Below are 15,650 nucleotides of genomic sequence, written 5' to 3' on the forward strand. Positions count from 1 at the left end.
CTACACCCAAAGAAAAAGCACTGGGAAATGAATATAAACTGTTTGCATTTTTGTTTTTCTTCCCGGCTTATTTATACCTTCTGAATTCAATTCTTCCTGTGCAACAAGAGAACAGTTCGGTTCTGCACACATATATTGTATCTAGGATATATTGTAACCTATTTAACATGTAAAGGACTGCTTGCCATCTGGGGGAGGGGAGGGAGGGAGGGAGGGGGAAAAATCAGAACAGAAGTGAGTGGAAGGGATAATGTTGTAAAAAATTACCCTGGCATGGGTTCTGTCAATAAAAAGTTATTAAAAAAAAAAAAAAGAAACAGAAGATGGTGAAAGGGAGGTAAGGTATAATGAGCCTGGAAAGGAAGGCAAGTTATAACTTCCTTGAGCCTTAACTTCCTTATCCTGTAAAATGAGGGGTTTTGATTAGAATGAGATCTTTTCTAGTTCTATATCTGTAGTCCTGAAGTGTTAGAAGTTTTCTCCTTTCTTTGGAAATATTATCATTAATAAATTGACACCATATTAGGTGTTTTCTCCGCACTCTTTCCCATTATTATAATTAACAGCTGATAGCTTCTAGCTATCTAAAATGGGTAAGAGGACTCTGGAAGACTCTTTCCACTTCTTTATCAAATGAGTTAATATTTATTTGGAAAGTGTTTATCATGGTTCCTGAAACTTTAAAAGTGCTTAATGAATACCTGTTCCCTTCTCCCTTCTTCCCTCTTTCCTCCCTGCCCTGGTTTTGAGCTGTAGAGATGATTTCAAACACCATGGAGGCAGCTGCCTATCCTTGGCCCAGGGCAGGACTTTGAACACCAGCCCTAAAGATAAATCTTTATTCATTTCATGCCTCAGACTAGACCCCCTTTCAAACTGTTTCCCTTAGCAGCTTCTAGCATAGACATCACCTCACTTCCCAGGAGGTGGGGCTGAGAAAGGGACACGTGACTGAGCATGTGATGTAATTTGACCAGAACTTGTAGGTGGGACTTGTGGAATTGTTGCTTTAGACTTAGCTGAATGTCCATCTCCTACTGTCCATCAGTGGAGGGAGCAGGGGTCTGGCTGCACTGCTTTTGCTTTTGTTCCTTTACTTTTTTGGTGTCTGGGAAAAACCTAGGTCTCCATCCCTCTTAATTTTGCCTGCTGCCCTAGATCTGCTGTGACATCGAGCTGAGCTGAGTAGCAGCAGCCTGGCTCTGCAGCCCCTCTCCTCTCCTCCTACTTCTTTCTCATCCTTTCTCTCTGCTAGGAAAGTCCACAGGGATGCAGTCCAGATTTGCCCAACTGAGCCTAGGAGAGGTAATATGGTGCCATCCTTTTTTTTTTTAGGAAAAATTGTTTGTTTTAAATGTTTAGGATTATTGTTGAGTATCCTACTTTTCTTATTCAGAAGTTATTAATAATAAGCTTTTAATAAGAACTATTAATAATAAGAATTTTAAGTTTGCATAGTGCTTCACATATTTTAACTCATTCAAGCCTCATGACAACTCTGTGAGGTAGGTAATGTTATTATTCCCATTTTACAGTAGTTGATTTGTGTGTTATTGAGAATGATCTTCTGTTGTTCTATATACTTAATAGTTCAATTTCGATTAGCTTGTTATGTTCCTTATTGAGCTAAGAATGGTTTATAGTCTGAAAGTTCTCATTAAGTTTTCTTTCTAATTCAGAATTGATCAGTTATTTTGGAGAATGAAGAGAATTGTGTGTATGGTATCTTTATAGATACATTAAGACCAAAGCCAAAAACTCCAAGAGCCTGGCTGCTATCCTCTCAATAGATTTGGGGATACAGCAGGTTCCATACCTTGTGGTAGTTAGAAGAGACTCGTCTTCTGCCTCTGAACCTCAGGCTTCTTACCAATTTAGTTCAATTCAGAAGCATTTACTATATGCCAGACTCCATGTATTTGGTACTTGGGAAGAGAGAGACAAAAAATGAAACTGTCTCCCCTGAAAGAATTCACATTGTCTTGGGTAGAATGGATTAAGGAACATTACCTGTACCCTAAGTGACTATAGAATTAATATTTTTTTAAATATAAAATAATTTGATGGTTGGGGAGAATTGTTATGGCAAGGAATGGTGGGACCTATCAAAGAAGGCCTCCGATAGGGATCGTTGCTTGAAAGAAGCTAAAGGGTCAGGAAGGAGAGACAGTTGATGCTAAGGCATGGAAATGGCAGAGCAATACTGGAAGAATGTAGACTCCATGAAAGGAAGTCCTGAATGTATCTAGGAAAGAAAGGTCAGGTAGCCAGATGGTTAAAGTCTCTAAAAGAAGAGCTGGATTTTATCCTAAAGGCAAGAGGGAACTGATGAAGCTTCTTGAGCAAGGCAATGACGTGATGACACCTGTGCTTTTGGAATATCTTGTTTGGTAACTGGACAATAGGTTAGGGAAGAGACTCGATTTAGGAAGCTCTTGTAGTCTAGGAAAGCTTTGATGAGGGATCAAATTAAGTGTGGCTGTGTGTATGCCTCTGAGGAGACAGAATACACAAAACGTGGCCAGCTGATGAGATGTGGTGGGGGGATGGGCAGGCAGTATAGACATGGCCACTGATAAGGCTGTGTTTCCCATCACAAAGCTACTTGTTTTTCTGGTGTGCTTCTGAGCTTGGCCAAATACTTCATATGATTTCCTCTTTTTTGTATGTGAATGTCTTACACAAAAACTGTGCGGTTTTTTTTTTTCCTTTGAAGCAGTGTGGTTTGGTGAGAAGAGCAATAACCTGAAAGTGAGGGACCACAGGTTTGCCCCCTGATGCTCAGCCTATCATTTGTCCTTTTTGATCCTCATCTGTAAAGTGAAGAGAGTGGTAATGCTTCTATTACCTGTTAGCCACAGGGGAAAGCAGTTTCAGAAGATTCTCCTTCATTTCCACTTTACTGAAACTGTTTTCAAATATCACCAGTGACCGAGTCACTAATCCAAATATCTTTTTTGGACAATTCTCTTACCTTTCTTTCTCCTTCATTGGACCATTTCTTTAATTTTAATGTGGGTGTTTTCCTGAGGTCTGTCCTTGGCCCTCTTCTCTTTTTTTCTATAGTAATTTCTCTGTTGGCAACCTCATTTACCCCCAAATTTCTCACAGCTATTCACTCCTTATTTATATGCCACTAGTATTAGGTTGCCCCCTTCTTCTGTAGCCTTTCTATGGAACATCCCTCATTCCCTGAGGCCCTCTCGCCCTGAAAACACCCTTCTGCAATGCTGACCCCCTTCTCCCATTGTGAGTTCCTCCATTTTGTACAGGGGTCCAGGCCTTTGTTTCCCTCCAGACTATCTCTCTGTCTCTGAAGACTTTAACAACATGCTTCTGTGGCAGATATTTACCCCACCTTTCTCTTCCTTCTCTCTCTCTCCCTCCCTCCTCCCAGTTCTTTCCAGCTCTTTTTTGTATATGGTCTTCCCCTATTGAAATGTAAGCTCCTTTAAGGCAGGAACTATATTTTTCTTTTATTTTGTATCCTCATTGTTTAGCACAGTGCCAAGCATACATTAAGTGTTTTGCTAAATGTACCTGAGCTGATGACTTTCATATCTCAAATAAATATTTCTCTTCTGAGTTCTAGACCCCATTGACCAGTTGAACATTCAGTTTAATTCAAACAGGCTTTATTTAGCATTTAGAATGTGCCAAATGTGTGCTATTTGCTGAAAAAATATGAGACAATCCCTACCTTCAGAGAGTTTACTTATTACTCAGGGAAAGAACTGTACACACACATAAGTAAATACAAACTGAGAGAGGGGTGTGTGTGTGTGTGTGTGTGTGTGTGTGTGTGTGTGTGTGTAAAGTGGTAACATTTTTGGAAAGAGTATTATGACAAGTGAGCTAAACCTGGACCAGGAGCCAGGTGAGAAAAGTGAGCAGCAGGGAGAGATGAGGTGGTGTTATGTATGATGAATCATAAGTGGGCTGGTTTGATTAGGTAGAGTGTGGCAGGAAAGGGGAAGGTCATGTGAAACCAGGCAGGAAACATAGGCTAGGTCATCCTTGAGGCACTAGGGACCCATTGAAACTTCTGGTGGATGGTATAATGTGGTCAGATCAGTGCATTAGAACTATAGGTTTGGCAGCTCTTTGGAGATGGATTGGAGAGGGGAGAGACAGGAGGGTCGGAGAGGGCAGTTAGGAAGCTGTTATGATACAGATAAGTGATGATAGTTCTCAGGGAGCAAAAAAAGAGATGCCTTCTTCATTCACACTGCTAGTTGTTGAATACACGAGACTCAGCAGCAATTAAATGGGATTATCTCACCTTCTGACTTTCTCATTCATGTCAGGGGCACCACCATTTTCACCTGGCTTTCTTTGTTTAACCTTCTTCCTTACTATCCTATCCAAGTATGTTTATTCTACCTCTTGCTCCAATCTGTCACTTGTGCTCTATTTGAGCTGCTACTACCCTGAACCAAACCTTTTTTTTCCTGATCTCCTGAGCTGGTTCAGCAGCCTTAGAGATCTTTCTGCTTCCCTCTGCCCCCCTTGGATCTATACTTCCTGCCACTGTCGTTCATGGGACAAATTATTTATAAATATCATTTGATTGAATAGCCATAATGCAGAGAAAGTTGCCCAAGCTTTTTGGAAATAATTAACATATCTACTAGTATTATTAACTCTTAATGTTTTTGGTTCTCAATGAGACAAAGGAGTTGTTTGCTTGGAAAGTATTGTTTTCACACATGGCCTGTAGGTAGAGAACTGAACCAGATTATCTCTTGTGATGCCCTCCACTCCATAATTATGAGCCAGTTTAAGATAGTGGAGAGATGACCAAGTATAGTGTCAGGTAGGTTCACCTCTGGGGACTCCAAGCTGTTTGACCCCAAGCCTTTGTTTCCCCATCTGTAAAATGGGGATACCTGTAGCACTTATCTCTGAGGGTTATTGCGGGGGAATTTATAAGATAATGTCTGGCAATTTGATTTTTAATAAATCCTAAAGCCTACAAACCCATAAGCTGTTTGTATTGCCCTTTGAAACCTGTTTTCTTTGGGATTCTTGTTCCTCGTAGGACGATTGTGCCTCCTACTGTTGTGTCTGGGAAACTTATAGAATATGCAGCTACCAGGCATTTCTTAGTTACTAATTTGAATTTGTTGGTGCATTTGTAGGCTACTCAAAAAGGCGATCCGGTAGCAGTTTTGAAGCGACAGCTAGAAGAAAAGGAAAAGCTACTGGCTACCGAACAACAGGATGCTGCTGCTGCCAAAAACAGACTGAGAGAACTTAATAAGGTAAAAAATCCATGTAGTCTATCTATAGACATATTCCTTCTTCTATCCTGTTTATTAGTAAGATGAAATGAAAAGAGCCATAATGTGACTCAAAGAATCAGGAAACTGCTGGCAGCCCATGTCCTTCATTGGTGACTGTAAAGAGACCCAGATTAGAGCCCTTAGGTGTCCCTGGGAGTGCCAGCTCTCTGGCAGCTTGATGGGAGAGCTTGGCATAGGTGAGTTGTGGACTTTATCACTGGAGGGAGTGCCTACGTGGAGGAGGCCCCAGATCCATTGAGAAATATCTAACCTGTCATCAGCACTTCATATCCTTTCATTAAGTTAGGGTTAGCCCAGCAGACTGGGTCTCTAGGTTTAATGTCCTCCTCTCTGAGGACCTTGGAGGAAACCCAGAATAGGATGAAGACTTTGGTTTCTTATTTTTTTCTTATGTATGTCAGGCTTAGACTCCCTACTTAAGCTTTTGGCTTAAACCAAATTGGGTCCTTTGTTAGGCTTCCTGGTTGACCTTTTGTAATGATAAATACTTGATGGAGCTGATTACCTGAATTTTTGTTATTTGTTGGTTCTTCTTTTCCTTCCTTCCTCCCTTCTCTTTTTTTCCTACTTGTTCCTTTTAGTTCTTTGCTTATGAGGTTTTTTATTGTAGGGGATAGACTACTGACCTTTAAACCAGGAAAATTGCTTAATTTCTCTAGGCAACTTTTCTAAAATTATAAGTTGCAGAAATAGTACCAACTTGCATTGGTAGAGGGTTTCCTCACTCAGGAGTTCCCTGTACTAGTTAACTGAGAAGTCTAGATATCATCTCCCATCTTGCTAACTAGCACCCCTCTACCAGGAGGATAAGTCAGGAAACTGGAGTGGGTGAGACTAGTCTCATCTTGTACCCTGTGAATTATAGTCAAAATTGAGTTCTGTATTTCTTCGTCCTCTAGCCAACTATTAATTCATAAGGCACGCCTACATATAGTATTAAGTGTTTGTTGATTCTTCAGTTAGAATATGTTGTTGTAGGCATATTTGGGCATTGTCTCACATCAGTCTGTTTAGGTGCTTAGAGCAGAGATGGTAGTGCCATTATGTCTAAACTGATACAGAAATCAAAATGTCTAAGATGGCTTCTCCTCGGAGGAATGCTTTCTCCTTATCTCTCTCTTTCCTGTTGTAGGGAATATAAAATGAGTCAGGCTTATATCAGTTCTATTATCAATTTGTATTATTGCTGTAGGGGAAATTAAGTATAGGTGGGTGGGAATCAGAGGACTCTTTGGGAGGTTACTTGTTTGTGATGTTAAAAGTTGGACCTTTGCTCATGCACATCTCTTGGCAATCTATAGGAGATGTACTCATGAAAAGTATGGATCAGTCATTTGCTTCCTTTGCAGAAGGCCCATATTATTATATTTCTCTTTAAAAATATAAACTTTACAGCAGTTGTAGCAAATGCCAACCATCAAATGAACAAAATAAAGAATAATATCACAAATAAAAATTTGAATGGAAAGTTACTGTCACTGTTGTATTACTTATAAATTTACACAACACTTTTACAAAAAGCATTTTATTTGCTCTGTCTCCTTCATGTGGGTGTCTTAGTTACAAAGTTGTGTTGGTGTAATTTTTTTTTTTAAATTTAAACCTAGTTGATGTGTTTTTTTTCTTCACTCTACATCACTTTATAAAAGTTTTGCCTTTTTCTTTGTAATTTCCTCTCTTCACCCCCCACATTTTTCACCCTTTCTAGTGTTACAATATTCCATTATATTAATATTTTATAGTTTGCCTCAACTTTCTTAAGGGTATGTCCTCACATGACACATTTTAAAATTATCATAATTTTTAAAAAGTTTCAGCCCTGAGGAATATGAGTAATTGAGGGCAGGGCTTTGTCTCTAGTGTTAGAAGAAGTGAAGAAACTTTGACACTTAGGGTAATGGAGCCCTCTGACAGATAAATTGTGTTTATAATTCAGTTCAGTTCAATTCAGTAAACATTTCAAAACACCTAGTATGTACCAGACACAAGGCTAATTCCTGTGAACCTGAGTTAACATCCTAGCTGTACCATTTGTTACCTGGGTAAGCATAAACAATTCACTTAATTTTTCTTGGCCTCATTCTTTTAGCTTTAAAATGAGGAAGTTCCAGTATTACAAGCTTCAGAGAAGGACTTCAGTAGAACTTATAGAGATGTAAGTTATTTTAACCCTTTTGGTAGCAAACAAACTGAAACAGACAACATTTCTCCATGAAAGTCATGGAGAAAAAAATATACATATAAGGAATAAAATGCAAGATAAATACAGATAATGAACAGATAACATGTCATTTGTATAGAATGTTTGTTCATTCAGCAAATATTTATTCAGCTATGTACAAGACACAATTGGGAAAACAAGGATGTTTATCAAAATTGCAGATGGCAGAATCAAGAGGAGCAGAATTAGGATCTAAAAAGGCCTTGATTGGCTAGAATGATGGAACCTAACTACATGAAATTTAGTAGAGATAAATCTGAAGTCATATATTATGTGATTTGATAAGTTTAAAAAAAGTCAACTTTTTAAGTATTTAAAAAAAAAAAAAGATTGGGAATCATAATGAATTACAAGCTCCTTAAGTTACTTGTGTGATATGAAAAGACCTGACCATAAGTTAAGATTGTATTGAGAGTCATAGAATCCAGGGCTAAGGAAATGAGATGATCCTCTCCTGGTCAGATGCTGGCTATTCTCAGACTCCTTTTTCCCCCTCTCCTCCAGCCTCAGGCAACGAGTGATAGGGACACCTACCACCACTGGGGCTAGGTTTCCCTTTTTGCCTGGGCTGTCTGTCACACAACTTGAACAGGTTGTCCACAGCTTTATTCCTTCTGAAGAGATGGAGACTCCCGGCCTTATCTGCCATTGCCTTCTAAGGCCCTCCCTTTATCTCCTGAAGTCCCTGAGCTCAATTATCTGACCTATTTGTATAATTTGAGGACCTCTGGCCATCTGAACCCCTTAATGACTTCTTGTCTCCTCATCTGCCCTGCAGATGTCATTTCCAAATTAGATTAAATTATGAACTGCTTGAGACTGGGTCCATCATAGTCTTTTCTATTTGTGCCTCCAATGCATAGTGCTTGACATTCATGTAGTAACTGCTTATCTAGCTTTTTGATACTTTTTTCCCCATTGGAAATAAGGATGATGAAAGGATCATTTTGATTAAGAGTTTGAAGGAAATAGTGAGGTTTAACCTAGAGAAGAGATGATTTTGTGGGGGGGAATAGAGGACATGTGAACATATGAATTGGCTTCACATATTTTAAGGGTCGTCAAATGGAAGATTCATTAAACTTATTCCAGGGCAGTCCTGAGTTCTTAACAATAAGTATCCCAAAGGGCTGTCAGCCATCTCAGGAGATGACAAGCACTCTCTCACCATACGTCTGCAAGGAAGAAAGTGCATGGGTCACTTCTTGGAGGTAGCATAAAGAGGATTCTTGTTCAGGTGTAAATTGGACTAGATGGTTTGCTTTTAGAAGGTCACTGACCTTCAGTATTCTTTCCATCTTTAAATCTTTGATCAAATGAAAACTCTATAAACATTTTTTACCAGTCCTAGAATACTTGCTATTCTTTCTATAAGTTACAGTAATGTTGCATCAATTAGTAGTGATTGGTACTGGCCTTGAGAAATAGGGAATTAGTGCCTCAGTGATCTAGTAGAGTTCCATGAATTTGCTAGAAGATTATTTTTTGTTTGGAAGTGGGAGGTAGGAGGAGATTGTTGTAGTGGAGTTTTTTGGTTTGTTTTTTCCCTTTTTTTAGATTAAAAAAAATAGTATTCCTAAGGAGAATATAGCCCATATTTTGGCCAAGAATCCAATTAGTACTTCTTCATGTTTCATTCCTGGTTACCCCAGTGCTTCTATTGAAAAACACAGGTGTTTCATCTGGTCACTCTGTTGCTATGGTTTATGTAAAAAGGTAGAATGCTCAGCTGTAAGGTTACAGTTTCTTTTTTCTTAGGGAGAACTGATTAGGAAGAGAAATAATTCAGTTTACAATAAGTACTTAAATTTTGTCTTACAATATTCCATGTTGTAATTCCCTGTCCTGTGTTAAGGCCCTGTCATGTTTAAGAAAGCTGCCAGATTTAGAAAACAAGGACTTGGATTTAAATCTGGCTCTACTACTTTTTACTTATGTGATCTGAGTAGTTATTTAACCTTTCTTGGCTTTCATTTCAACATCTGCAAAATGGGGTGCTTAGACTATGTAAGATGATCTTGGTGATATAATTCTGTTCTTACTTTGTGATCTTAAGACTTCTATAATTCTATAATTCTTACTTTTCATAGCAAAAAGGGCTTTCTCTTTTAGGGTTTGTTAACTGATTTGCAGAGAATTATCTTGAGGACCTCACCATGTCTGAGGATTTCTTTTTCTTTTGGATGGGTAGGCCATCTTTGTGAGACTGTCTTTCTCTAACATATACTTCCCTGCTCTGTGCTGTAGTTGATAGTAGTCAGGATCATTTAACAAAGCTTGCCTCCTCTCTCCCTCTGTTCTTCCCTTCCCCCACTCCCCTTTCTTTCCCTCTATAGAGGAATTAAAAAAAATACACACCCACCCACACATACATACATACATACATGAAAGGCCTTAGTGGAAGAGAGCTTGAACAATCTTACTATACTTGAATCAATTTCATTTTTTGGATTCAACACACAATAAATCTAGGAATCTTCTATCATCTTTCACTTAGTTGTGCAACAGGAAAGATGATAGACTGATGCAGAGAATTGTCTGCCAAAGCCTGCCTTTGTTCCTTGTTCTCTTGTTTACTTATGGAAAAAATAAAATCAGATAAACTTAAACCAAAAGTTTTCAATTAAAAAAGATTTTTCTTATACCAAGTCTATATTGGAAATCAGCAAGCTTAGATGCTTGGAAGTTCCTAAAACCTCATTTTTGAATCTGGTGAGAGGGGGAAGAGAGACAAGACAGAGACAGAAAGAGAGAACAAGATGAAAAGGGACAGAAATAGCCAGACAGACAGGCACTATTCATAATGCCAGGGAAATAGGCTTCTTTTCTCCAGGCATTGGGATTGAGAGCCATACCTTCAACACTAGAGCCTCTAAGAATATCTACTTTTAAATTACAGAGCCTGAGTTCCTGAACCAAGCATTTGATATGTAGCTGTGCAAAATGGATTTTTCTTGTTTGTTTTTGGTCTTTGGGTATTTTGTTTTGTTTTGTCAAGGAACCCTTTTGTCCCTTGTATAGTCCTTTGAGTCATCTCCCTGATGAAGAGGAGGAGGAGTTTCCTTCCGAAGTCAGAGCTGACCTTCTGTTGCTGGTCCTCTGCCATTTCTGAATCTTCAGATCAGAGACCCTTTTGTGATAAGCATAGGTGCCAGTTACGCTCTGACTTAAAGGGAGCACAGAAAGTCAGACTTTGATCTGAAGTTGCACATCTAAGAACCAGCTTGGAGCTGGGTTCATCTGACTGCAGATTCACTGCTCTTGCATATTGATCCTATCCATTAAGACTGTTGCCTGAAAAATTCTCCTAGATATACCTTAGAAGCAGAGCAAAATTTCTGTTTTCAGCTTTGATAAATGGTAGTTGATATCCATCTCTCTTTTTGGATGAGACATTAAAGAAAACTAGATTTGGAGCAGAAGTCCTGACACTATTGGCTTTTTATAACTTTGGGTTATAAAGGTTTAAGAAAAAACATTTAAATTGCATGGCAGAGGATTCAACAATTACTCAAGATTAGGGCTAAGTTAAATGAATTCAAATCAATCTGACTTTTCTTAGATCTGGAATACCTTTAAAGGTAAAGAGTATTGTCTGGCTCCTGCTGGTTTTAGGATAGATGCACTATTAAATCCCAAGAAGAGTCACGGTTTGGTCAATGCAAAATATATATTATTGATTTGGGGGGTGCTTGGGTATACATGCTCTGGAGGGGAATAGCTGATAAGATTCAGAATATCTGTCACACATGTGGACTGCTGAGCTATCTGATAGTTCTTTGTGGCTTGTTGGAGATTTTCCTGGAGCACTCTTGTATTAGCCATGGGCTTTAGAAATTAAAAGTAGAAAAGAGTGTGGCAGAACATATATGGGTGGGTTGTAGAGGGTGTGAAACTCCACTTTAAAGACCTCTAAGAGGTCTGTTTGGCAATATTAGGGGCTGCTGCTTTAGAATGGTATTTCCTTTCAAAGAATTAAGAGGACTTAAACTACCAATATATTACATAAAAGAAACCCATGTAAGACATTTCTGTAGTGAAATATTGATTTACCCTAACATATGTTCAGCTTCTTGGGGCCTAAGAACATGAGTTGAAAGGGTGATTCCGGGGTACTGGAATCTTTAGCTCTTCTGGGATTATGATTTTTTCATTTCCTATCTAGGAAGAGGAAAAGCCTTGTCAAAGTAGACTTCCTTTTCCTGTTCCTCAAACATAAAGAATTCTTACTTCAGGAGAAGGAGGAGTTACTTCTCTTCTTGCTTGAATATGAGACTAGGGAGAACATCAAATGTAAATTGGTTAGATTTTCGAGGTAAATATGAGTAATCCCTATTCCTCACAATTCAGTGGTAAGAGTGCTTTGTGTTTTTGAATCTTGATTCTCCCTATTCTGATTTTTTTTTTGGGGGGGGGGGGAAGAGTAGTGTTTGTTTCCTAGTTGTGAATGTTACTTTCTCCCTCACTTACGTCTTTAAAAATTTGAAAAATGGATTCTTAGTCTTGACTTGGCAAACTTCTGGCCAGCTTCGGAAAATCTTTTAACCTTCCTTGGATATAGGGATTGAGAGGCCAGTGAATAGGGAAGGACATCAATGAGAGTATCATGGAGCATCTAGGTCCTTTTTACTTATTTCATTATGTGAAGCCCATTCTGTCCTTGACTTGTCCCATGTAGAACAGCAGTAGTATCCAGTGGCCAACTTATTTTCCTTCTGAGTCTCCCCACTAGAGAGTGATGATCTTCCTTCTCTCTTTCTAGGAGAAAACCTTTAGTCCCTTGGTTTGTAAATTGTGCAATTATTACACAATTGTGTAAAGGAATGGAAAAGGTTTTAAAATTTCTTGACTTTGGTTCAGGGACATCTAGATCTAGACAGCTATAAAGAGATGAGAGAAGTCATAGAAGAAAAGGAAGGTGGTTGGGAAGTGAAGGTTTGAGTAAGAAGGAGTTCATAACCCTAGACTTAACCCAGGAGAGCCAATATAGGAGCTAGCCCTCCTGTTGCTCTTCCTGATTCCTGATTCTTAATCTTCCTGTGTGTGAGAATAGGGGATCTGTCTGTTCTCTTTACTCCCATTAAAGCTCATTGTATTCCACTTAATGATGACAATTTAAGGAGAAGTTTGAGTAGCTCAGGCCTTGGGATTTTTGCAGAGGGGCAGACATTTTAAATATCTTCTTGTTTATCTCAGCCTGCTGTACATGTCAAGATGAGAGTAATTTGATGCAGCTTACACATGGACATACCCATCCTTGTGTTTTATTCTTTACTGTTGCCAGGTAATGCAATTAGCTTTCTAGGTGGGGATTGTCCCCTTGTACATGCAAAATTACCCTGCCATTTCGACTTTCTCCAGAATTCCCTATCAGGGCCTCAGAGCAAACTTGATTACATCGTAGAACTTAGCACATGTGAGGACTCTAAAGAAAGTTTGGACTGACATGACCTCCCAGCCTCTGGGATGTTGCCTTCCCTCATGTCATTGGTTGGGGATGCTATCAGGTCCCATCTGATTAGCTTCTTCCATTTCTAACAGGAACTAAAACAGTATTCTTTCCTCTCCCTTCCTGCTTTTTCTAGGAGCTTGCATCCGAGAAGTCAAAGGCAGCTGCTGGGGAAGCCAACGTGAAAAAACAGCTCTTGGCCAGGGAGCAAGAGATTGTGGCTGTACAAGCCCGTATGAAAGCTAGTTACCGGGACCACATGAATGAAGTGCAACAGCTACAGGGGAAGGTGAGGCATTTGCAGGGCAAAGAAGGTTGGGCCCGGGGGGAGCATGAAGACTCTTGGTTTAGAGTAGGACCAGAAAGGCAGAAGCATGAGGGAGGGAGGAAGAAGAGAGTGGGGCATTAGTTGAATGACTGCATTCATTTTAGGAATATGCCATATAAATCAAGAAGAGAGAACAGATAAAGTAGGGCTTTTTGAGGAAGTAGATGGGACTGTCACCTTGGACATTAACAAAAAGTTCAAAGTATCACAGATTCAGACTCTCATCTTAGCCCTGTCACTGACTTGCTATAAGTATAAATCTGAGCTAGTTCCTTCCTTTCAGAAATGGTATTAATCCTGCTGTACCTACCCCCACATAGCATTATGGAGAGAATCTTCTGAGGTAATGGATATGTAAGTGCTTTGAAAAATGGAAAACATTAAGGTCTTTATGGAGAAAGATTCAAGAGTGTCTCTCCCAAATTAGGAGTTGTTAAAGCTGTTTATTTTACAAGATGAGCTGAGAAGGAAGGACAAAAAATCATATTTGTTATATTTCATGATTTGCCATTGGTTTTTCACCATCGGGCTACAGATGTTTTCTTTCAGCATGATTTCTTGCAAGGTGATAATGGGTCAGGAGAAGGAAAGGGAAACTTTGTCGTCTTCTTGAGTGATAAAAGGTTTTATTGGTTTGTGGTAACTTAACTTGTTATATCTCATAATTCAGATTTCAAACTGTGTAATTACAGAAGTAGTGAAGCAGGGAATGTTACTGAGCTTGTAGCCTGATTCTTTTCTAACAGACTGAGAGGGCAGTGATGAAGTTTGGAAGGAATGAGGAATGAGAAATAATAGATTTTTTTTAAAAGTCTAATTCAAGGTAAAGAAGAAAGCTATATTCTGCAGTCCAGCTTCTATGATGCAGAATGCAAATTTTGGTGTGAATTTGGGGGCTACATCCTTCTTTCATAATGCATTGTTGATTGATGCTTTTCTACCCTCTAAAATTCATTTTCAGATTCGAAGTCTTCAGGAACAATTGGAGAATGGACCAAATACACAGTTGGCTCGTTTACAGCAAGAGAACTCAATTCTGAGGGATGCTTTGAACCAAGCAACCAGTCAGACTGAGAGCAAGTAAGCTTCAGTAGTCACTGTTTAAAAATAGAAATTTAAATAAACTTGCTGAGTAATCCTGTAATTACACTAAACCAGAGGTTCTTAACCTTTTTTCTGTAATGACCTCCTTTGGCAGCTTGGTAAAAGTCTACTGACCCCTTTTCAGAACAGAATTTTTAAAAAATTCATAATTGCAGGTTATGTAAAATTTCAGTTAGAGAATAATGGAAATCAAGATGTGATTCTTCTCCCCTCTCCCCCCATAAAAATTCAGATTCTTTGAAATCCCTGGGTCTTTGGATACCAGGTTAAAAATCCTTGTATCCTGTTTAAAATTAACCTTTTCCTTTGGAGTTCAAGAGAGGGAGGGAGAACCCTCAGTAGTTCTTGAGTGTGTTAGCTTTTTCCTGTGAGGAATAATGTTCCTGTACTAGTGACCATGAACATGAGCTGCATATAGGGTCAGCTTTTCTGTTTCTGCCCCAGCAGATTTATTCTTAGTGTGGATCTCTCTTTCTTGCTCCTGATATACATGGCAAAACTTCTATAGAGTTACAAATGAAAGTTGGAGGAGGGGAGATCATGTCGTTTTCTGTAGCCTAAAACCATGACTATTTTTCCACACCATGGATAGCATTTTTGTTAGACATTGTCTGTTATAGGTGATACTGACTCCTTGTAGGGATTTTTTTTTCCCTGTGGCAAATAAGGGACTTTACCCACATATACAACATCCTCATAATGGTAGATTTTATTAACAACCCCATTAATATAATGAAAATAATTAAAATAGAGACAAAAAGTTGAACTCCTTTTTAAAATTTCTACTTAGAATTTTTTTTAATTTAAAATTTTTTTAAGTGAATGAAATCTATTTCTCTTTTTCCTACTTCCTCCTCTGCTCATTGTGAAAAAGAAAAGGAAAAAACCCTCATAACAAATATATATAATAAAATAAAACAAATTAACCATGTCCAAAAATATATGTGCCTTATTCTAAACTCTAAGTCCACAAATTCTCTGTCAGCAAGTGAACAGCCTGTTTCATATTCGCTTTTGGATTGGGGTTGGTCATTGTAGATCAGGGTTCTTAAGTCTTTCAAAGTTGTTTTTCTTTATAATTTTATTATTTTACAAATTCTTCCAGTTCCGTTCATTAAATTTTGCATTAGTTCATACAAGTCTTCCCAGATTTTTCTAAAATTCTTCCCTTCATCTTTTCTTATAGCACAATTGTATTCCATTATATTTACTAGCATGATTTGTTTAGTCATTTTCCAAATG

The 15,650-nt window shown here is 38.6% G+C and overlaps 1 protein-coding gene across 3 annotated transcripts in view; it reads left to right on the forward strand.

The window, feature by feature from the left end:
• RRBP1 (ribosome binding protein 1) overlaps positions 1 to 15,650 on the forward strand; it is a 121,956-nt gene that overhangs the window by 68,252 nt on the left and 38,054 nt on the right. For all 3 annotated transcript variants that reach the window (XM_051975884.1, XM_051975885.1, XM_051975886.1), the window contains exons 4-6: positions 5,142 to 5,264; positions 13,113 to 13,265; positions 14,266 to 14,384. In XM_051975884.1, coding sequence (XP_051831844.1) covers positions 5,142 to 5,264; positions 13,113 to 13,265; positions 14,266 to 14,384 — 395 coding nt within the window. The remainder of the gene's footprint in view (positions 1 to 5,141; positions 5,265 to 13,112; positions 13,266 to 14,265; positions 14,385 to 15,650) is intronic.

The sequence above is a fragment of the Antechinus flavipes genome, chromosome 2, assembly GCF_016432865.1.
Source record: "Antechinus flavipes isolate AdamAnt ecotype Samford, QLD, Australia chromosome 2, AdamAnt_v2, whole genome shotgun sequence".
Taxonomy (NCBI): domain Eukaryota; kingdom Metazoa; phylum Chordata; class Mammalia; order Dasyuromorphia; family Dasyuridae; genus Antechinus; species Antechinus flavipes.